General features: G+C 44.2%; 1 protein-coding gene and 1 long non-coding RNA gene across 5 annotated transcripts in view; one reads left to right on the top strand and one right to left on the bottom strand.

Annotated features, from left to right (window-relative positions):
- Nucleotides 1-1,147: 1,147 nt before the first annotated feature.
- On the bottom strand, nt 1,148-9,001 carry LOC144291867 (uncharacterized). The gene is made up of 2 exons (XR_013359431.1): nt 8,717-9,001; nt 1,148-8,545 (listed from the first exon to the last, which is right to left on the bottom strand). It is a non-coding gene; the product is annotated as an uncharacterized LOC144291867 (long non-coding RNA).
- STAM2 (signal transducing adaptor molecule 2) overlaps nt 8,913-23,267 on the top strand; it is a 45,403-nt gene continuing 31,048 nt past the window's right edge. For 2 of the 4 annotated variants that reach the window (XM_077861737.1, XM_077861735.1), the window contains exons 1-2: nt 9,422-9,626; nt 10,985-11,226. In XM_077861737.1, coding sequence (XP_077717863.1) covers nt 11,118-11,226 — 109 coding nt within the window. In that variant the 5' untranslated portion in view covers nt 9,422-9,626; nt 10,985-11,117. Of the gene's footprint in view, nt 9,036-9,421; nt 9,627-10,984; nt 11,227-23,267 lie in introns of those variants that run through there. The other 2 variants (XM_077861740.1, XM_077861738.1) reach the window with 2 other exon arrangements.

The following is a 23,267-nucleotide window of genomic DNA, read 5'->3' as shown; positions in this document are numbered from 1 at the left end:
GCTCTGTTGAATATACCAGCCACATGCCACACGTGGCTATTTAACTGAAATAAAATTTAAAATTCAGTTCTTTAAAAGCACTAGCTACATTTCAAGGGATCAATAGCCACAGGTGGCTAATGGTTACTATATTGAGGAGCGCAAATATAGGACACATCCATCATTGCAGAAAGTTCTTTTGTAAGTACTGCAATAAGTGCTATTGGGCACTTTTTATATAAGAAGCTCTCATGATTCCATTTTATCTTCATAGCAAACTTGTGAAGTGTATACTTACAGATAAGAAAACCAAAGGTTCCTAGAACTTAAGTATTTTCCCAAAATCACATAGTAAGTGGCAGGGCTGTGATTTGAAGTTTCATCTGGCTTCAAAAACTGATGCGTTATGCCATGGAAAACAAGGTTACTGGGTAAGCAAAAATGAGTTCTTTATCAGAGACAAAGACATTTTAGATTGAACTTTCTATGGCAGGAAAAATCCAGTAGGTTCTTGAGTAAGAGAAGAAAACCATAAAAATGCTGTTCAGAATAATTAAGTTGGTTTATGCTGCAGGGCTACGCTAGCCCATATAATGTCTTTAGAAGAAAAAAAGACCCTTTTTGGGAGAGATGAAGCCTTATGTGATTGTGACTCAATTAACAAAGCAGGAAGTAAATCCCAGCCTCTATGCACTCCCTACATTTGGTGCCTTTCTTCAACAGGAAGAATTGGAAGACATGGAGGAAACAATAGCCTGGGATATAATGGAAACAATGGCAGAGAGAAAGGGCGAAGGGAACAGCAAAAACGTTTTGAAAAAATAAGTGAAAAATCAGGTTAAAAAAATTGGAATAATAGTGCAGTTACAACTTACTTTAAAGTTTCCAGTACATTGGCCCAAAACACTATGGTACCAATGCTTGAGCAGAGGGAGAAAAGACAGTCAACTTGGCAGTTTTTAGTGCAGCATCTAAGGAGCTTAGGAGCTGTTACTTCCCAGAGTGGATAAAAATACAAGACCCATCTATATGTTGCCTGGAAGAGACTCCTTCCAGACCTAAAAATACCTGCAAATTGAAAGTGAGGGACAGAGAAACATTTATGATGCAAATGGATGTCAAGAGAAAGCCAAGGCAGCAATACATATATCACACAAAATACACTCTATTTCTTTATTGTTTCAAGATTTTATTTAAATTCTAGTTAGCATATAGTGCAACACTGGTTTCAGGAGTAGAACTTAGTGATTCGTCACTTACATATAACACCCAGTGCTCATCACAAGTGCCCTCCTTAATTCCCATCACCCACTTAGCCCATCCCCTGTCCACCTCCCCTCCAGCAGCCCTCTGTTTACTCTCTATAGTTAAGTCTCAGAACAAAATATAGTTTAAGATGAAGACTGTAACAAGAGACAAAGAAAGACACCATATAGTAATAAAGGGGACAATCCAACAAGAAGATATAACAACCAGAAACATTTATGGACCCAGCATGGGAGCACCCAATAACCCAACTGTTAATAACAAACATAAAGGAACTAATTAATAGTAACGCAGTAATAGCAGGTGACTTTAACACCCCACTTACACTAATGGGCAGGTCATCCAAACAGAAAATCAACAAGGTACCAATGGCTTTGAATGATACACTAGACCAAATGGATTTAACAGATATATTCAGAACATTCCCATTCTAAAACAGCAGAATACTCATTAGTTTCAAGTGGACATGGAACATTCTCCAGAATAGATCACCTATTAGGCCACAAAACAAAAGTCTCAACAAATTCAAAGAGTTAAGTCATACCAGGCATATTTTCCATCCACGACACTATAAAACTAGAAATCAACCACAAGGAAAAAACTGGAAAGAGCACAAATATATGGAGGTTAAATAAGATGCTACCAAACAATGAATGGGTCAATCAAGAAATAAAAAATTATATGGAAACACATGAAAATGAAAATACAATGATCCAAAATTTGGGGATGCAGCAAAAGCAGATTTAAGAGGGAATTTTATAGCAATACAGGCCTACCTCAAGAAGCAAAAAACAGTCTCAAATAAACAACTTAACCTTATACCTAAAGGATCTAGAAAAAGAACAATAAACAAAACACAAAAGCAGCAGAAGGAAGGAAACAATAAAGATTAGAAAAGAAATAAATGAAATAGAAATTAAAAAAAAAACAGATCAGTGAAACTAGAAGCTGGTTCTTTGAAAAGATCAACAAAATTGATAAACTTCTAGCCAGACTCACCAAGAAAAGAGAGAGAGAGAAGACTTAAAATCGGAAATGAAAGAGGGTAAATAACAACTGACACCACAGAAATACAAAGGATTATAAGAGACTATCATGAAAAATTACATGCCAATGAATTGGACAACCTAGAATAAATGGATACATTCCTAGATATGTAGAATATCCCAAAACTGAATCAGAAAAAGTAGAAAATTTGAACAGACTGACTACCAACAATGAAATTGAATCTGTAATAAAAAAAAACTCCCAACAAACAGAAGTCCAGGACCAGACAGCTTCATGGGCGAAATCTATCAAATATTTGAATAAGAAAGAAGAAACCTATTGTTTTCAAACCATTCCAAAAGAAATAGAAGAGGAAGGAAAGCTTCCAAATTCATACTATGAGGCCAGCACTGCCCTGATACCAAAGCCAGATAAAGACACCGGAAAAAAAAAAAAAAAAAAAAAAAGGGAGAGAGAGAGAGAGAGAGAGAGAGAGAGAGAACTACAGGCCAATAACTCTGATGAACATAGATGCAAAAATCCTCAACAAACTACTAGCAAACTGAATCCAACAATACACTAAAAAATCATTTACCACAATCAAGTGGAATTTATACATAGGACGCAAGTTTGGTTCAATATTCTCAAATCAATCAGTGTAATATACATCTCATCAATAAGAGAAAGAAAAATGATATTGATCTTTTTAAATAGAGGCAGAAAAAGCACTGGACAAAGTACATCAATTCGTGATTTATAAAAACCCTCAACAGGGGGCGCCTGGCTGGTTTAGAGTTTGTGACTCTTGATCCTGGCCTCATGAATTCAAGCCCCACATTGGGAAGTAGAGCTTACTTAAAACGAAACAAGCAAAACCCTCAAGAAAGCAGATTTAGAGGCATACTTCAACATAATAAAGGTTACATATGAAAAACCCACAGTGAACATCATACTCAATGGGGAAAAACTGAGAGCTTTCTCCTAAGGTCAGGAACAGGACAAGGATGTTCACTCTCACCACTTTTATTCATTTTTATTCAACACAGCACTGGAAGTCCTAGCCTCAGCAGTCAGACAAAACAAAACGAAAGAAAACAAAACGGTATTCAAATTGGTAAGGGAGAAGTAAAACTTTCACTATTTGTAGATGACACGATACTACATATAGAAAACCCTAAAGACTCCACCAAAAAACTAGAACTAATAAATGAATCCAGTAAAGTTGCAGGACACAAAAATCATTGTTCAGAAATCTGTTGCATTTCTATACACTAATAATGAAACGGCAGAAAGTGAAATTAAGAAAACAATCCCGTTTATAATTTCATCAAAAATAATAAAATGCCTAGGAAAAACTTTACCAAAGAAGTGAATGACGTGTATTGTGAAAGCTACAAAGCAATGATGAAAGAAACTGAAGATGACACAAAGAAATGGAAAGACATTCCACGCTTATGGATTGGAAGAACAAACGTTATTAAGATGTCTGTACTACCCAAAGCGATCTACACTTCAATGCAATTCCTATCAAAACACCAATAGCATTTCTTACAGAACTGGAACAAACAATCCTAAAATTTGTATAGAACCACAAAATACCCTGAATAGCCAAGGAAAACAGGGATCCCTGGGTGGCGCAGCGGTTTGGCGCCTGCCTTTGGCCAGGGCGCGATCCTGGAGACCCGGGATCGAATCCCACGTCGGGCTCCCGGTGCATGGAGCCTGCTTCTCCCTCTGCTTGTGTCTCTGCCTCTGTCTCTCTCTCTGTGTGACTATCATAAATAAATTTAAAAAAATTAAAAAAAAAAAAAAGAAAAAGGAAAACAAAATTGGAGGTATCACAATTCCAGACTTCAAGTCATATTACAGAGCTGTAGTAATCAAAACAGTATGGTCTGGCCAAAGACAGACATATAATCAACAGAATAGAACAGAAAACCCACAAATAAACCTACAGTTGTATGATCAATCTTCAGCAAAGGAGGAGAGAACATGCAATGGGAAAAAGAGAGTCTCTTTAACACATGATATTGGGAAAACTGGGCAGTTATATGCAGAAGAATGAAACTGGACCACTTTCTTACACCATACACAAAAATAAAGTCAAAATAGACGAAAGACCTAAATGTGAGACCTGAAATCATAAAAATCCTAGAAGAGAACATAGCAGTCATTTCTCCGACAGTGGCTATAGCTACATTTTCCTAGATCTGTCTGCCGAGGCAAGGAAAACAAAAGCAAAAATAAGCTATCGGGACTACATCAGAATAAAAAGCTTCTGCACAGCAAAGGAAACGGTCAACAAAACTAAGAGGCAACCTACAGAATGGGAGATGTTTGGAAATGACAAATCAGTTAAAGGCCTGTATCCAAAATCTATAAACAACTTATCAAACTCTACACCCAAAGAACAAATAATCCAGGCAAGAAACGGGCAGAAGACATGAACAGATATTTCTCCAAAGAAGACCTACAAATGGCCAACAGATACATGAAAAAATGCTCAATATCACTCGGATTCAGAGAAATACAAATCAAAACCACAATGAGACACCACCTCACACCTGTCAGAATGGCTAAAACCAACAAGTCAGGAAATGACAGATGTTGGTAAGATGTGGAGAAAGGAGCCCTCTTACACTCTTGGCGAGAACGCAAACCGGTGGAGGTTCCTCGTAAAGTTAACAATAGAGCTGCCCTACGACCCAGCCACTGCACTACTGAGGATTTATCCAGAGGATACAAACATAGTGATCCGAAGGGGCACCTGCACCCCAGTGTTCACAGCAGCAACGTCCACAGCAGCCAAACTACGGAGAAGCCCAGATGTCCATCGACAGATGAATGGATAAAGACGTGGTACGTATATGCAGTGGACTATTTAGCCATTAAAAAAATGAAATCTTGGTATTTGCAATGAGGATGGAACTAGGGGATATTATGTTAAGCGAAATAAGTCAATCAGAGAAAGAAAATTATCATATGGTCTCAAATGTAAAATTTAAGGAACAAAACAGGATCATAGAGGAAGAGAGAAAAATAAAACAAGATGAAATCAGAGGAGACAAATCATAAGAGACTCTCAATCATAGAAAAGAAACTGAGGGTTGCTGGAGGGGAGGAGGTGGGCAGACAGGGTCACTGGGTGACGGGCATTAAGGGGGGGATGTGATGTAATGAGCGCTGGGTGTTATGTAAGGCTCATGAATCACTGACCTCTACCCCGAAACTAATAATACGTTATATGTTAATTGAATTTAAATTAAAAAGTACGATAATCTTGATTAGCATTAATACATGGAACTGTTGAATTACTGTTGTCCATCTGAAACTAGTATGACACTGTATGTTTTTCTTTTAAATATTTATTTATTCATGAGAGACACAGACAGAGGCATAGACACAGGCAGAGGGAGAAGCAGGCTCCATGCAGGAAGCCTGATGCAGGACTCGATCCTGGATCCCGGGGTCACACTCTGAGCCGAAGGCGGATGCTCAACCACCGAGCGACCCGGGTGTCCCTGAAACACTGTATGTTAACTACGCTGGAATTAAAATCTAAAAAAACTTAAAAAAGAAATTGTCTCTCTCATCCACATGACAAGGGGGAAAAAGCTGAACTGTAAATCAGCAATTCTTAGATCCATCGGAGAACTGAGGTCTCAGGGCAAACGGCGGGCCCCCAAATTGGAGACAGACGGGCAGTTATAAAGGATCACAACTTGCTGGAGTAGGAAAAGCTAATCCGCAACTGGCAACTGCTACAAGCTCAGTGTGAACAAAGCTGAGGGTTAAAAATTTAGGAGGGAACCTGGCAACGGGACAACATCCTTTTTGAGTGTTACCTCCGGGAGGGCTGCAGTGTTCTCACAGTGGAGATCTCAGAAAATCTCTTGGTGCTTCTGGCTGGGGGAGGGGAAACGGAGCTGTTCTGAGATAAGCCTGACCCCAAGAGAAACTGACCGGAGGAGAGCTTACGAACTGGGGGTTCTATGGAGGGGGAAGGGGACCACCCAACCCCTTGCAGGCTTCCTGGCTCACCTAGAGGGGGACAGGCAAGCCTGTAAGCAGGTGTGCTGGGGCTGGGCCGGCTGAGCCGGAGGTACAAGCTCAAGGACGGCGGAGACCTGACCACAGGGCTACAGGGAGCTTCGGTGTAGCTCGACTGTGCAGAGAACCACATGCCTGACCTCACTTAAGTCTCTCCGGGGCTCCTGGGTGGCTTAGTTGGTTACGCATCTGTCACGTCATGTCCTGGCGAATCAATAAATGAGGGGCTAGTCTCGGGGAACTCTGACACAACTAGGTTGGATCTGGAGGGGGAAGAAAGAGGACACTGATGTACACATTGGTAAGATCCAAATAAAGTCTGGAGTTTACTGAATGACAATAAGCCAGTGTTGGTTTCTTAGCTTTAACAAAGTCTCGTGGAACTCTAAGATCTTACTTAACAATGGGAGAAACGGGGTAAAGGGTAAGTGAGAATTCTCTGTACTATTTTTTTTTTTTTTAAAGATTATTTATTCAGAGACACAGAGAGAGAGAGAGAGAGAGAGAGGCACAGACACAGGCAGAGGGAGAAGCAGGCTCCATGCAGGGAGCCTGACATGGGACTCGATCCTGGGTCTCCAGGATCACGCCCTGGACTGAAGGCGGCGCTAAACCGCTGTGCCACTGGGGCTGCCCTCTGTACTTTTTTTTTATGTTAACTTTTTTTGTAAATCTAAAATCATTCCAAAAGAAGAAAACTATTAAAAAAATAACCCAAATAAACTGCTTTGGAGATTCATAAAAAACAATATACCACTCATCAGAGAGACAGAATTATCTAAACTGAAACAGAGAAAAAGAGAGAACGAGAGAGAGAGAGAGAGAGAGAGAGAGAATTCGTAAAGCACTTGATTTATTAGCCACTGTAGCCACAGGGGCAGATTATAGTCTTAAGAAAACAAACCAAACTCGGGTCCCTTTGAAGACCATGCAAAGGTCTCACCAAGACGCTAGATGCACGGACCATCTCCAGTGTTTCTAGACTGGTGACTAGGGTCACCTTCCCTCGTGGCCTTCCTGGGGGTTAGCACCGTCCCTGTGATAGGAGCTCTAAAGGGGTGATCCCACAGAAAAATGTAAAAGTTGCATTTCTTTCTTTCTTTTTTTTTTTTTTAAAAGATTTTATTTATTTATCCATGACAGAGAGGGGGCGCAAGGCAGAGACGCAGGCAGAGGGAGAAGCAGGCTCCATGCAGGGAGCCCGATGCCTGACTCGATCCTGGGACCAGGGGTCACGCCCTGGGCCGAAGGCAGGTGCCAAACCGCTGAGTTACCTGGGCTGCCCCCCAGAAAGCTGCATTTCTTTACACGCCAGGGCTTCTGGATCTGCCGCTGACGCATGTTTTTAATTCTTCAATGACTTCATTAGGTGAAGGTGCGTGAACAGTCTGAGCATCCTTCTTTAAGTCTGGCTCCCAGCGACTCCTGGGGTTTCTGCTAATGAGCGGCGCTCACCCAGGGACTGAGAACACGCGGGGGCAGGTCAACACCGGAGTCTTGAGCGTGGTCGGCCCAAGCTGAGGTGCATCCTTAACACGTGGGTGCTGGGGATCCCTGGGGGGGGCTCAGCGTCTGCCTTCGGCCCAGGGCGTGACGCCGGGGTCCCAGGATCGAGTCCCGCGTCGGGCTCCCTGCATGGAGCCTGCTTCTCCCTCTGCCTGGGTCTTTGCTTCTCTTTCTGTCTCTCTCATGAATAAATAAATCAAATTAAATCGATCGATCAATCAATCAATCAATCAATCGTGAGTGCTTCCCGTTCCGAAGGCCGGTTGGCCCCTAGTCGGGCTCCTGCAGCGGCTCAGCGCTGCAAGGACCTCGACGCCCGCCGGGCCGCTCCCTCCCGCGCCTCGGGCACGGTGACGTCAGATCACTACTACGTCACTGTGACGCTCAACACCGCTAAACGAGTATTTAGGGCCTTGGATGCCAGCGCTAAGCTGTCCCAGATTTACCTTGGGGAGGGTGTGCGCGCACCGCGGGCAGCGGCAGACGCGGACGGGGACCGGGACGGGGACGGGGACGGGGACGCGGACGGGGACGGGGACGCGGACGCGGACGGGGACCGGGACGGGGACGCGGACGGGCCGTCCCGAGCGGACCCGCAGCAGGTGAGGCCGTCGAGGTCCGTCGCTCACCTGCGGGTGCGGCCGACGCCCCGGAGCATCCCGGCCCCTCGGGGCCCTTCCCAGGCCTTCCGCCGGCCCGACACAAGGCGACTCCGCGTGGGCCGTGTCCGAACACCGGGTGCCCGCTCCCGGGAGCCCTTAACGAAACACACGCTGTATTTAGTTGTTCCTGACACCCGGGCCGAGGGAGGGGCAGGCCCCGCGGGGGCCCGGCGCGGGCTGGATCCCGGGGTCACGCCCTGGGCACGGCAGGCGCCCCGCCCCCCGGGCCCGTCTACACCCGAGGCTGTAAACCGGCTTTGTCTGACCCGCGGCTAAGCTGTCGCAAATAACCCTTTGACATCAAGGGACGACCGGGAGACCCCGAGTTCCAGCAGAGCCGGGCGCACCTTGCTCCGCGGGCCGCTCGGCTGCTCCGGATGCCGAGGACGCAGCAGCGGCCGAACCCGGGCGCCGAGGCCGCGCCCCGAGGAGGCGGCGCCGGGGAACGTAAGAACCACGGAAGCTACGTAACTACGTAACAGCACGCGGGGGCGTGGCCGGCGCGGGGGCGTGGCCGGGAAAGCGCACCTGCACGTCGTCCGCCTGACCCGGGGACCCGGTCTGCGCGGGAGCAGCGGCCCGACGGTCCGCAACCTGGGGGCGGCGGCGCGCGGAGGGACAGCGCGAAGGGCGGGAGAGCCGGGGCGGCCCCGCGCGGCCGGCGCCTCCGGGGCTCTGCGAGCGCCCAAGTCTCGCGCGACCTCGTCCGGCCCCCGAAGGCCCCCTGCTCCGAGGCCGGCCGGGGTCCTAGCGATGGGGAGGTGGCCGCGGCGGCCGCCTGCGCGCCCTGGCGGAGCCCGGGGAGGGTCCGCCGCCTCTTCCCGGGAGGCGGGGGCGCCGGGGGCGCTCGGAGGGTCCGCGGGCCGGCGGGCGCTGCTCCCGCGAGGGGGCGCGGGCCGGAGCGCAGGCCCGGGGCTGGCCCGTCAGGCGGGCGCCGGGCCGCTGCGGGGCGGAAGTGCGCGGCGGAAGTGCGCGGCGGAAGTGCGCGGCGGGGGCGGAGCCGGAGCCGGAGCCGAGCCGAGCCGAGCCGTCTAGGAAGCGGCGGCCGCGGCCACCCCGCCCGGAGCAGGCGCCGCGCCTCGGCCGGACCGCGGAGGCTCGGGGTCGGGTCGGGGCCGCGCCCGGGCGGCGGCAGGATGCCCCTGTTCGCGGCCAACCCCTTCGAGCAGGACGTGGGTAGGTGGCGGGCGCGGCTGCCGGAGGCCTGGGTCCCGGCCTGGACCCGGGATAAGTCACTAAAACCTTTCGACGACGACGACGACGGGGGGGGGGGGGGGGGGGCTGCGAGCGCCTCGTCCGCCCCGTGGAGGGAGCCGCGGACCGTCGGGCTCTCGGGACTTGAATCCGCTTTTCCTCTGTAAACAGCCCCGCGGGAGGATCAAGTGGCGGGAGCGGTTGTCACTCGGGGCGCCGGGACCCGGGAGTGCGCTCGCCTGCGGTCGTGGCCCGTTCATTGCCCTTTGGGACTCACTCGCGTGCTTAGCACCATTCCCGGCTGCTTTTTTTTTTTTTCTTTTTTTTTTCTCTTTTTTTTTGGGGGGGGGCGCGTCGTGTCATTCTTGTGTTGGCCTCGTCGTTCAGTGCGCGAGCCTCGGATGGTCCCGGCGCGGCTGTCGAGCTGACCCCGGGGTCCGCGGTCTCGGGCCCCGCAGGAGGCGGGGCGCGGGGCGCAGGGCGGCGGGCCCGGAGCCGCAGGCCGTGCACATCCCGTCCTCCCCGGAGGGCCCACGGGGGTCCCGGCGCAGGCCTCCTCTGGAAGGTGACGTCCTCCTCTCGCTCTTTCCTCAGTGGAGACACAGAGACGCAGAGACGCAGGCGGAGGGAGCAGCAGGCTCCGCGCGGGGCCCCGACGCAGGACTCGATCCCAGGACCCCGGGGTCACGCCCTGGGCCGCGGGCACACGCGCGCCCCCGAGCCCCCGGCCGCCCCTAGCCGGGCTGCCCACACGGAGGAGCCGCGTCCCGCCGTGTGTATGAGGAGGTCACCCCGCGACTAAGGGGGATGGGGGTGAGGCCAGTTGCGCTCCCGCAGTCTCGCTGGCGGCCGAGCGCTGCTGCCTGACGTCACCGCGTGGGGAAGAGGCCCCCGCCTCGGGCCCCGGGGAAACGCGGTGCTGGGCCCGTGTCCGCAGACGCGTCGCACCTGGTGCTGGCCCGTGAGGGGCGGGGGACCCCGGCAGGTGCGTCTCTCTCCTGGGAGTCCGATCCTGCAAACCCCGGAGGGTGCGCTAGCCGTGGCGGCGTCAGAGCTCCTTAAATGTATATATATACGTCTTTTTAAAGATTTTATTTATTTATTCAGAGAGACAGAGAGGCAGAGGGAGAAGCAGGCTCCATCCCCGGGCTCCAGGATCACACCCTGGGCTGAAGGCGGGCGCTCAACCGCTGGGCCACCCGGGCTGTCCAAATATTTCATTTGATTTCTTCAAATCTGGATTTTTGTTGTGCTGGATAAAATTCCTTTCAAGCGCTCGGTCAAAAAAAAAAAAAAAAGGAAACTATATCCACACACGTCCCGCCGTCCTCTACCTCCAGGTGTGAGAGTGGCCTGCCGGGTTCTTGCGGGGCAGCCGTGCCCAGAGGTGTCCAAGAGGAGGGCGTCCCTCCGAGGGAGGAGCCACAGCAGGAAGATGGAGCGATATTGTTAAAGGGAAGGTGGCACTTCCTTATGTTCCACACCAATTTTTCCAGTCTTACCGCGTTGCCTCCCAAGTCAGGACTTGTTCTCTCCCCAACTCTAGTTCTTGCACATCATTTTTCTCCCCCACTCAAGCCAGGTAACCTTTTATTTATTTATTTATTTTTTTTGTTCACTTTCTGCCTTTGTGCCATTTTCAATTGACTGATAGATAGCCTTTCTCTTTTTTTCAACGACCTTGGTATTGCCTTCCTAACAATTTATGTCCCACAAAGCTGAGCTCCAATTCTACCTCCGTAAATGACACAGTGGACTGAAGTGGGCACTTTTATCTTGAAAGGAGACTTTGGGGGATCCCTGGGTGGCTAAGCGGCTTAGCGCCACCTTCGGCCCAGGGCGCATCACCCCTGGGTCTCAGGATTGAGTCCCACGTCGGGCTCCCCACATGGAGCCTGCTTCTCCCTCTGCCTGTGTCTCTGCCTCGCTCTCTCTCTCTCTGTCCTCTCATGAATAAGTGATTAAAATCTTTTAAAAAAAATGAAAGGAGGCTTTTTTTTTTAAAGATTTTATTTATTTGAGAGTGAAAGAGCTTGAGTGGGGGCTGGGAGGGGGGAGGTTAGAGGGAGAGGGAGAAGCAGACTCCCCACAGAACAGGGCACCCAGCTCGGGGCTCAATCCCTGGACCCCAGGGTCATGACCAGAGCAGGAGGCAGATTCTTAAATGACTGAACCACCCAGATGCCCCTAGACTTTTTTTTTTTTAAGATATATATTTATATATTTGAGAGAGAGAGAGCGCACACACATGGGAGAGCAGTGCTGGGGGTTGAGAGGGCGGAGGAGCAGGCGAAGAGAGAGAGAACTCAAAGCAGGCTCCATACCCAGTGCAGAGCCAAGCCGGGGGGCTCGATCTCACAACCTGGGGATCATGGCCTGAGCTGAAATCAAGGGTTGGAGGCTTAACCAGCTGAGCCACCCAGGCGCCCCCGAAAGGAGACTTTTTAAGTGAAATCTGAATTTCCAGGCCTTTGGTCCTGGAATTTTTTCTCCAGTGAAATTTTATCAAATGCTTAACTAGCCACATCTTGCTGGCTCAGTCTGGAGTGTGCGACTCTTGATCTAGGTCCTGAGTCTAAACCTAGGGTGGGTGTAGAGCTTACTTGAAGCAAGCACATGCATGTGCACGCACACACCTAAATAAAAAGTAAAACGCTTACATAAAAATACTGATAGCGCTCCTACAATACAATTTACTTAATATGTTCAGGTTTATAACATTTACATACTTGTTTTTTATTTTTTTATTTTTTTTTTACATTTACATACTTGTTAAGGCAGATCTTGAACGCAATGAGGTTGATATAATCTTTGCAAAAAATTACAATTAAATTTTTTGGTTATGGATGAGAAAGATCACTTTAACAGCTAATTTCTGTATTTTGTTTACAGCCTTAGGCCTTCAGATACTTAAAATTCTTAATTGATGTATTTTAGCATAAAGTACAGGATGTGACACACAGGCCTTTTACTGTCAGCCAGCTCCGTCAAGCCTAATATCTGGCCATATTTTTTTTTTTAAGAAAACATTCAAGACAGAGTTGAGATTTTTTTATTTTAAGAAAACATTCAAGACAGAGTTGAGATTCTTTGGTATACTTAGCAGCTACCTAATCCTATTTTTTCCTCCTTTCTCAGATTTAAACACTCTCCAAAAAGATATGAGTGTATTTTATAAATGATACACACACATATATACGGGGTATTGTTTTGCCTGCTTTTAAACTTCCTAAAAATAGTGTCATTGTCATTTGTATATTGTCACTCACCATTTTGTGAATTATTGCTGATATTTGTAGCTCTAGTTCATTAATTTTAACACTTGTGTGGTATTCCACTGTATGAATATACAGTCTCCTGTTGATGGGCATGAAGTTTTTGCCAGGTTTTTGCCACAGACAACAGTGCAGTGGATGTTTTTAGTGATATTTTAGTTTATGTGAGAGATTCTCTAGGGATTGTATCTTGAAGGAGAATTCCTTATTTAAAGATAGTGCAAACTTGCAGAATATTAGTGCAGAACTGCCTTTCCAAGTGCTTGTGGGGAATTTTACTCCCACCAGCAGTGGCAGTGAGGTTCATTCTTGTTCCACATTCTTAGGAACACTGGGTATTATATTTTTAGATCTCTGCCAGTTTGATGGGAGTGAAATAGGGCAGTGTTTTCATTTCAACTTCATTGCTAGTAAAATGGAGCATCTTCTCATTTCTTGGCTAATCTCTTTTCTTTTTCTGAATTTACCCGGTTGTTAATTTTACTTATTCTATTGGATTATTTTGTTTTACTGAGTTTTAGAGTTCCATGTATGTACGTCCTTTGTTGCTTTTTACTTTCTGATGTCTGTTATTAAGAAAATTTAAGTTTTATTTTTAAAAATTTTTATTATTATTATTTTATTTATGATAGTCACACAGAGAGAGAGAGAGAGAGGCAGATACACAGGCAGAGGGAGAAGCAGGCTCCATGCACCGGGAGCCCGACGTGGGATTCGATCCCGGGTCTCCAGGATCGTGCCCTGGGCCAAAGGCAGGCGCCAAACCGCTGCGCCACCCAGGGATCCCGAAAATTTAAGTTTTAAATCGTTGGTACTGTCTCCCTTGATTTCATTTTTCTTGTTTGAAGAAAGCCTTCTCTACCCTGAGGTTATAACGATCTTGCCATATTTTTTTCTGAAGGTTTTTTAGAGTTTTGATTTTCACAGGTAGGTCTTTCATCTACCAGGACTTGATCTTTGTGTAGGATCTGAGGAGGAATTTGATTGGATAATCAGCTGTAGTAGATAATAATCTATTGTCTGATCACTACTGAATCGTCTGTCCTTCCCCCTGATTCTGAGACACTCTCCTCCATATAGTACATTTCTTATATGAGAACCGTGTCCCTGCTTGGTCCTTCTACACTGTTCTCTGTTCTGCCACCAGTAACCACAGTGAAATGTCGGCGTCCTTGGGCAAGTTCCCCTGTCTTGTTTCTCTTCATTTTCATAGTCTTAGCTGGTTTTGGACTTAGTTCTTTCATATGGTTTTATGATCAGGGTAGTATAATCATAAAAAGGAATATTGTTTATGCTCTTTTAGCATTTAAGAGAAAAGGCATTGTAATTTATATTTTTGTTTCATGTGAATTGATGATGTTGATAATTAAAAATAGATATTTTTATTCCTTATAATTAGTTCTAAGCTTATTTCGATTATAGTTTGAAAGTAAGGCAAGAGGGTGAGGTTTTTTCTACAAGTAAATATGCAACATAATACTATAGCAGTGTTCTTTGGTAGATGTGTCTCTATGCTGCGTTTTTTGTTTAAATGAAAGAACTTTAAAGGTATGTTGAGTGTTGGGACGCCCGGGTGGCTCAAATGGTTGAGCATCTGTCTTCAGCCCAGAGCGTTATCCTGGGGACTCGGGATCTAGTCCCACGTTGGGCTCCCTGCATGGAGCCAGTTCTCCCTGTGCCTGTGTCTCTGCCTCTCTCTGCGTGTCATTCATGAATAAATAAAGAAAATCTTAAAAATAAAAAGAAAAAAGTGTTTTGAGTGTTAAAAGACTAGACCTTGTTGGTAGTATATTCTATAGAATTCCAAACTCCAGAAACTTGACAACTGATAATTCAATAATCAGTTACCTAGATATCAAAATAAAACTTAAGGATATGTAATTTTTTGGAAATCACCTGTTATGTTTTTTTTTCTTTCCTTGGTTGCCTTGTGTCCCCCAGATCTAACCTTTTCCCTCCCCGCCCCTTTTGGTTTTTCACTTTGTCTTTTACAAAGTTTTTTTTTTTTTTTTTTTTAATATTTTATTTATTCGTTTGAGAGAGAGGGCACAAGTTGGGGAGAGGGGCAGGCAGACTTCCTGCTGAGCAGGGAGCCTGATTTGGGGCTCAATCCCGGGACTCCCAGGATGCCGAGATCACGACCAAAGCCCACCACCCAGGCCAAAGGCAAACACTCAACCTGCACCCCTGTCTTTTATAAAATTTTAAAAAATATTTTTGCTCATAGTCTTCTTTCCTATTTCAGTTATCTGTCAATCAGCAACATTTGTTAAATCCCAGTGGTGAGAATATTGTTTCTAGGAACCTGAGACATTTTGGTATTGGTCATCCTTTTATCCTTTCCTTTTTAGGACTCAAGTTCACATTGGCTTATTGGCATATTCAGGTCTTCTTTTGGAATAACAAATCTTGCTCCCATCTTTCAGACTACCCTTAATATTATTTTTTAAATTTTACTTAAATTCTAGTCATTAGCCTACAGTGCAGTATTGGTTTCAGTAGTAGAATTCAGTGACTCATGACTTACATACCACGTGCAGTGCTCGTCACAAGGGCACTCCTTAATGCCCATCACTCATCTAGGCCGTCCGCCACCCACCTCCCTACATCAATCTTCAGCTCGTCCTCTGTAGTTAAGAGTCTCTTATGGTTTGTTTCCCCCTTTTCCCCTCTTTCCATATGCTCATCTCTTTTGTTTCTGAAAGTCCACATATGAGTGAAATCATATATTTGTCTTTCTAACATTTTTTTAATGGACCTATAACTGCTGATACCTGAAGGATAAGTACCTCTCCTATGACACTCTGTGGAACATTTAATATTTCTTTACCACTGAGACTTGTTTGTGACAGCTATCACTGTCCCATTCAAGGAAGATTTTCTTTAGTTTCTTCTAATTTTTTTAAAAAGATTTTATTTATTTATTCATGAGAGACAGAGAGAGGCAGAGACACAGGCAGAGGGAGAAGCAGGGAGGTTGATGCGGGACTTGATCCCAGGACCCCAGGACCATGTCCTGAACCAAAGGTAGACACTTGGCTGCTGAGCCCCCCAGGCACCTCCCTTTTGCCTTTTTTTTTCTTTTGCCTTTTTAATAGATGGTTTACAGTGTTACAAGGCAGTAAAATATGATTTTGGTGTGGTTTTTCCCCTCCTTCCTAACTGTCCTCCGCGCCCCGCCAAAATACTAGTGGTGATTTGTGAAATCAAAAGTGTCAGTCTTGGGATCCCTGGGTGGCTCGGTGGTTGAGTGTCTGCCTTCAGCCCGGGGCGTGACCCTGGGGACCCGGAATCGAGTCCCACGTCCGGCTCCTTGCATGGAGCCTGCTTCTCCCTCTGCCTATGTCTCTGCCTTTCTCTGTGTCTCCTATGAATAAATACATAAAAATTTAAAAAAATGTCAGTCACTCTTCTGTACTCTATCAGATCAAGAAGCTCTTACATATATTCTATTTTTTGATGATGTGGATGCAGATTAGATGATATTAAATTATCCCTTCCTTATGCAAGACTTGACTTTGCATTTGTCCTATTCAGTATGTTTAAGGTGTTTGTACATAGGGAAACTGAAAACTAACTTGTTGGGGGAGAGTTACTTTAGCAGTTTGAACAAGATTGCACTCAAGCAGCGGTTTGTTTAACATTCAAACTGGGGAGGATACCTGGAGTCAGGTGCCCCAGATTGAAGTTCTTGTTTTACTACTTTCTAGCTGTTTGACCTTGTGCTACTTTCTGTGTCTGTTTCCTTGTCTGTAGCATGGGGAATCTTTACTTCCTTTGTTTGAGGTGTAAGTGGTTTAGCACATATAAAATATTTTGAAACTATTAATTAAATTATTACCTACCATTTAGTACTCAGAGCTATAAGTTGGTTTTCATTTTAGAAGATAATGAACAGGGCAGCCCGGGTGGCTCAGCAGTTTAGCGCCACCTTCTGTCCAGGGTGTGATCCTGGAGACCCGGGATCGAGTCCCTGTGTGGAGCCTGCTTCTCCCTCTGCCTGTGTCCCTGCCTCTCTCTCTCTCTCTGTGTCTCTATGAATAAATAAATAAAAATCTTAAAAAAAAAAAAGATAATGAACACTAAAAAAAAAAAAAAAAAAGACCATGAACAGTATATTTTAGGGTAGAATTTATATTACTGCTTTCCCCGGAGTAAACTGAAGATTCACATCAATGAAATACACCCAAACAAATCAAAATATTGAGGAGGGAGGAGTAAATGAGAAAATGTATGTTAAACCCAGGTATTCTAGAATGCCAAGTTTGGTGGTTATTGAAGTCAGAGAAAGAGGTGAAATATTTATAATCTATCACATTGAAATTTTGGGTATAAATATTTTAGTCTAAATTTACACAAAAATTGTGTGTTCTAGAAATTAATATGTCATGATTTTAATCATTAAACATGTATGACTTATTTATAAGCTAGAAAGAATTGGTTCTCCTGCATTATCAATAATTATTTAGTTTATAATGAATTGGTCCAAAGAAAGAACATTTTTATATCTTTAGTAAAAGCTGTCAGCTGTGGTTTCCTGTTAGATACCGAAAATGAATTCTATTCATTTACTTACTTTCCATTTTCTAGTTTATTTCTTCTATTGAAAAATTTTTTTCCCAATTTTCTCCTATGTTCCTATTATGATTTTAAGGTGTAAAAATAATTGGTCTTTTTCTTATTAATACATAAAAGACAATTTTTCCTCTAAGAGCTAAGCATTGCTTTACTTATATCCCAAGATACTGATATGTTGTATACTAATTATAACAAATTTTTATGTTTCCCTCTTATAATCTCAATTATTTATATGCCCTCATTGTTAATTTCCATGTAATTGGGTATTATACTGGGTCTAATTTTAAAAACATGTATATTTTTAAATAGAACATACGATGTATATTGTCCTGGATTACTTCCAGGTTTTGATAGTTCCATGCACATTTGAGGAAAGATTTATTTGTTTATTTTAAAGATTTTATTTATTTATTCATGAGAGAGAGAGAGGCAGAGACACAGGCAGAGGAAGAAGCAGGCTCTATGCAAGGAGCCCGATGCGGGACTCGATCCTGGGACCCTGGGGTCACGCCCTGAGCTGAAGGCAGAGGTTCAACCGCTGAGCCATCTGGGAGCCCCTGAGGGAAGATTTAAACTCTGCTCTAATGTATAGATAATCCTCACTTTATATAGTTCCCATATGCATAATTTTAGTTATCGTGTTTCAGTTAAATAACCCCAAATCCCCAATAAGAAGCTTTGTGATACTCTATAGAACCCAGCCAAGCCTACCTAGATTTTGACTGTAGAACTATGAGCTGATAATAGGTGGTGTTTTAATCTACTAACTTGGAGTAATTTGTTACATTGCAAGTTTTTTAAAAAGTTAATATACTGAGACTATTCATGTTCAGTTAAAAAAAAATTTTTTTTAGATTTTTTATTTATTCATGAGAGACAGAGAGAGAGAGGCAGAGACACAGGCAGAGGGAGAAGCAGGCTCTATGCAGGGAGCCTGACGTGGGACTCGATCCTGGGACCCCAGGGTCACACCCTGGGCCAAAGGCAGATGCTAAACTGCTGAGCCACCTGGGCTGCCCAAGAAATTTTTTTTATTCTTCAAATTAGGTAACTGCTATTGATTTTTCTTCACGTTCATTGTTTCTGCAGTCTCCATGCTCTTAAGCCCCATCTAGTGAATTTTTTTAGTTGGTAATCACACTTTTTAGTTCTAGAAATTCTAATTTTATAGTTTCCTTTTCGCTGCTGAGCACTCACCATCTACTGACTATGACCACTTTTTGCTTTAAGTTCTTGATAATACCTGCTATAAATTACCTCTTTTTTTTTTTTTTTTGCTAATTCTGATATTTGAATTATGCTATTATCCTTTTTTATTGATTACTCTTATTTTGATTATGGGATTTTTTTTTTGTATAGTGGTAAGTTTTTATATTATGTTGTTCGCTCCGATTATTCTTTGTAAGGAGGTGAAATTATGTTGTCTTCCTTTAAAGAGTGTTGAATTTTGTTCTGTCACATAATTATAATATGGGAGAATCTTTTAAGGTTTTTGTTAGGCTTGGTTTTCTTTATGAGGCAGGCCTATTTTGATATGGAAATTACAGGGGACCCTTATTCTCTTTGGTATTTCAGTTGAATGCTGAAATGTTCTCTCTGCCCTAGTTGGGTGGAGTATTAGTCCACTTGGGCTTTCATACCAAAATACGTCGGGCTAGGTGAATTCAACAACAAATAGATTTTCTTAAGGTTCTAGAGACTGGAAGTCCAAGTGCAAGGCCCCAGGACAGTTGGTGTCTGGTGAAATGTCCCCTCCCTCGGGTTGCAGATGGTGGCCTTCTCATTGGGTGCTCACACGACCTCTCCTTTGTGCTTGTATGGGGGGGGATGGTACGGTACCGTGAGCTCTGTGTTGGCTCATCTCACCAGGATACTAATCCGATTGGGTCAGAGACCCATCCTTAGGACCTCCTTTAACCTCTAGAGGCTCAGTCTCCAAATTCAGCAGCACTGTGGGTTGAGTCTTGAGTATCTAAATTTTGTGAGGATACAAACATTCAGTCCATAGTAAGCAGGAACTGCCAAGACTCCCTGAACTGCCGAACCTTTCAGTCTCATGGGTGATCTCTGCTCGACTTCACGCACGGAGACTCTCGGGTAGCCCAGCCCTTGACCCATGGACCCAGTTAAAGCCCAGAAATTTGGTCTTTTTTACCCTCAGCTGCTCTGCTTGGGCTAGTTCTCCTTGTGGTGGGACAAGCAAAAGCTGGGGCCATCGTGAGGCCTTCCTAGTTCCCTTCCCTCAAGGATCTCAGATCTGCGCCGCCTTACTCATTTCCTGAAAACAGTCGCCTCATTTATTGTGGCCTGTTCCGTACTTGGTTTTGGTAGAACAACAAATCTGGTAGCAGATACTCTGCCGTGGTTGGAAGCAGACCAGTCATGGGTTTTTTTTTCCAAACATAGTAGGAGGAGTATTACAGATGTCTTATGAGTATTTTTCTTTTATATAATTAAATTTTAAAAATTATTGGTAGGGCCTGTTTCGTTAAAAGTTTTATGGGTAGACTTGAATTCTTTTTAAAGTTGTATGTTGAACACAATGCACTGTGTAGAGGGGGTGCCTTTTTAATTTTTTATAGTTATTGATGGATTGAATATGATATTGTTAGAATCCTTGTGAAATATTTCAGTGTATTTGAGGCTCTTTATGTGCAGTAATCAAAACCTGGTGATGAAACGTTATGACTTACACCCACCAAACCCTGGAAATTTAGCATTGAAGCCCCAGGAGGCCTTTTTAAACTCTCTCCCCCCTCTATGCATCTGACACAGGATAATGTGAGGTATGGTCCCAACACTGGGCAAAGTGACAATGCTATACAAGAATGGTTCCTTAATTATAATATTTAAAATTTTTTCCAGGAGTTTAAAATACTCCTGAGTACATAATTTAACTGTTACTTAGTTCACTTGAAAAATGAAATCCTTTTTGGCAGGCCATTATAAAGTCTTCAGATTTTATACTTTTTTAAAAGAGTAATTGTGAGTCCTATATTTGTAGAGCATAAAGTATGCTGGATAGAGTATTCAAATCAGGATTTTTCCATTTTTATAAAAATTAAATCAAGTAAAAATATGGTTTGGATATTTTTGAAATTGTTGGAAGTGTTTTTGGTAGGTATTAAATAGGCCTCACATTTAATTGTGTATCACAGACTGAATTTGAAAAAGTAATCATTAAAAGTTGAGTTTTATCAGTAATAGGTTATTAGATGTTCTAAAGTCAGATTCAGCTCTTTGTACTCACGCATATGTGTACTGAGAAAATTTAGTAAGTGATGATACTGGCTCCTCATATTAAAGAGGAATTGATTCTTGATGTTGGAACTACCAACAAATAATCAGTAATTTTTTTTTTATCCCTGCTTCATTCCATGTGCCAAATGAAATTCCAGAAGGACTAAAGATTTACATTTGAAAGAGAAATAATACATATATATACAAAAGATAATATAGTTGAACATATAATCATCAGGTAGTTGTAAACACTGTACCAGATAATACTATAGAAGGAAAGGATGATAGATCTGTGTAACAAAAGCAAAACCCTATCCAAAAAAAAAAAAAAAGGAACTTAAAAAGCAAAGAGAAAAGATGAGCATGAAGCTGGCAAGTCATATATAATACATCTGATTTGCTCTTCAGACTGCAGATCAAAGTTACCTCTATAGCACAGCACAGGAATCCCTTTGCTTCCCTCTTCAGACATTTCCTTCCCCACTTACCTTGTCCCTTGAGACGCCTTTGGGGTTGAGACTCCCAAAGGTATTGTCATTCCTCTTCAGTAAACAAACGGAACTGGAACCTCATAAAACCCACTAGTGCTATTGCTGTGTATTTCCACATGATGTTGCTAGTGAAGTTTGATCCTTTGCAGTCCCTTTAGATGTTTGCTCAGCAAACTTGCTGGCCCAGAAGCTCTACTGGTCCAAAACTTTATACAGACTTTAGTGAGACCACATTGGGCATCATTGTGCTCAGGGTAATAGGATATGGAGGAGCAACCAGCATCATTCATTTATTCATCAAACCACTGTTTACTTGAGTACCTACTGTGTGCTTCAGATACTGGTTTATGCACTGGAAATAATAATAGTGAACAAAACATAAAATTCCTGCCATCATGGAGCTTACATTGATTCTGGGGGCTGAGGAGAAGACAGTGGAGCAGAAACCTCCAATAGACAAGATTTACACTATGCAATATCTGCAGAAGGGCCTCTGCATGAATTCTGACCTCTTTTATTTTTTAAAAATTTTAAAAGATTTTATTTGAGAAACAGAGAGGCAGAGACACAGGCAGAGGGAGAATCAGGCAGAGAGAGAAGCAGGCTCCATGCAGGGAGCCCGACGCGGGACTTGATCCTGGGTCTCCAGGATCATGCCCTGGGCTTAAGGCGGAGCTAAACCGCTGAGACACCTGGGCTGCCCAAATTCTGACCTCTTTTAATTGTTTTATATTTACTCTGTGGGGCATCAATATGAGTGGTACCAGTGAGTATAACAGAGACACTGAGTGGATTTAAAATCACAATGCGTTGATAACTTCTCATGAGCTTGCTATGGTACTCTGTGGCCACTCTGTATATAATGGTATACAGTTATTAAGAAATATTGGTATAGGTATATATTTATGAATATAGAGAGATTGTTTATATAAGTGGAAATGCAGGTTGGCAGATTATACATTTAGTATGATCACAAGTATTAGTGGGAAATACTTTTTCTTTTTTTTTTTTTTTTTTTAATTTTTTTATTTATGATAGTCACACCACAGAGAGAGAGAGAGAGAGGCAGAGACACAGGCAGAGGGAGAAGCAGGCTCCATGCACCGGGAGCCCGACGTGGGATTCGATCCCGGATCTCCAGGATCGCGCCCTGGGCCAAAGGCAGGCGCCGAACCGCTGCGCCACCCAGGGATCCCATGGAAATACTTTTTCTTTACTTCTGAGGTTTCCTTTTTTTTTTTTTTTTTTTTTTTGGTAAAGATTTTATTTATTCATGTGAATACACAGAGAGGAGAGAGAGATTGAGAGAGAGAGAGAGAGAGAGAGAGAGAGAGAGAGAGGCAGAGACACAGGCAGAGGGAGAAGCAGGCTCCATGCAGGGAGCCCGACGTGGGACTCGATCCTGGGTCTCCAGGATCAGGCCCTGGGCTGAAGGCAGCGCTAAACTGCTGAGCCACCCGGGCTGCCCTGAGGTTTCCTTCTTAAGAAGAGAGTTCTGTTAGTGTCGGCCTGAGTCTGCTCTTGCTCCTTTAAGTCACTTCATCCTTGATGTAATGACTTATCTGATTGGTAAATTTGAGAATAGTTGGCCTTATGGATGTGCTTCGTTGATGTGTAGGAGCTAGCTAGTTTTCCCACAGCAGCCGATAAGTCATGTTTTGTCTCCTCCTAAATGGTATAAGCTATGCAGGGGCTTACCCCTGCCGGGGGGAGAGGGGACAGGGACCACTCCCCCAGCAGTGGTAAGCCCCTGTCTGTGCTGGCATGCGCAGCTCTGAGGTTAACCATCAGCAGGCCCATTTGTCTAGTACACCTACCTCTTCTATTAGCACTAGCAGGGATTCTGTATTTGTTTTCTCAACTTGTTCATGACTTTGGCGGGGAAGGAGTTACCAGCTTTTACATGCTCTCTTTGGAAGTGCCTCATACTTATGACTCTATTTTATTTAGTTTTACATATATTTTTAGTATTTTTCCATATACATGTAGAAAAAAGTCTGGAAAGAAAAGCATCATAGTTTCAAAAGAGATTGGTAGAA

This window comes from Canis aureus, chromosome 20 (assembly GCF_053574225.1).
Source record: "Canis aureus isolate CA01 chromosome 20, VMU_Caureus_v.1.0, whole genome shotgun sequence".
Lineage (NCBI taxonomy): Eukaryota > Metazoa > Chordata > Mammalia > Carnivora > Canidae > Canis > Canis aureus.
Note: the sequence above shows the minus strand (reverse complement) of the source record. Positions and strands in the feature narration are given on the sequence as shown.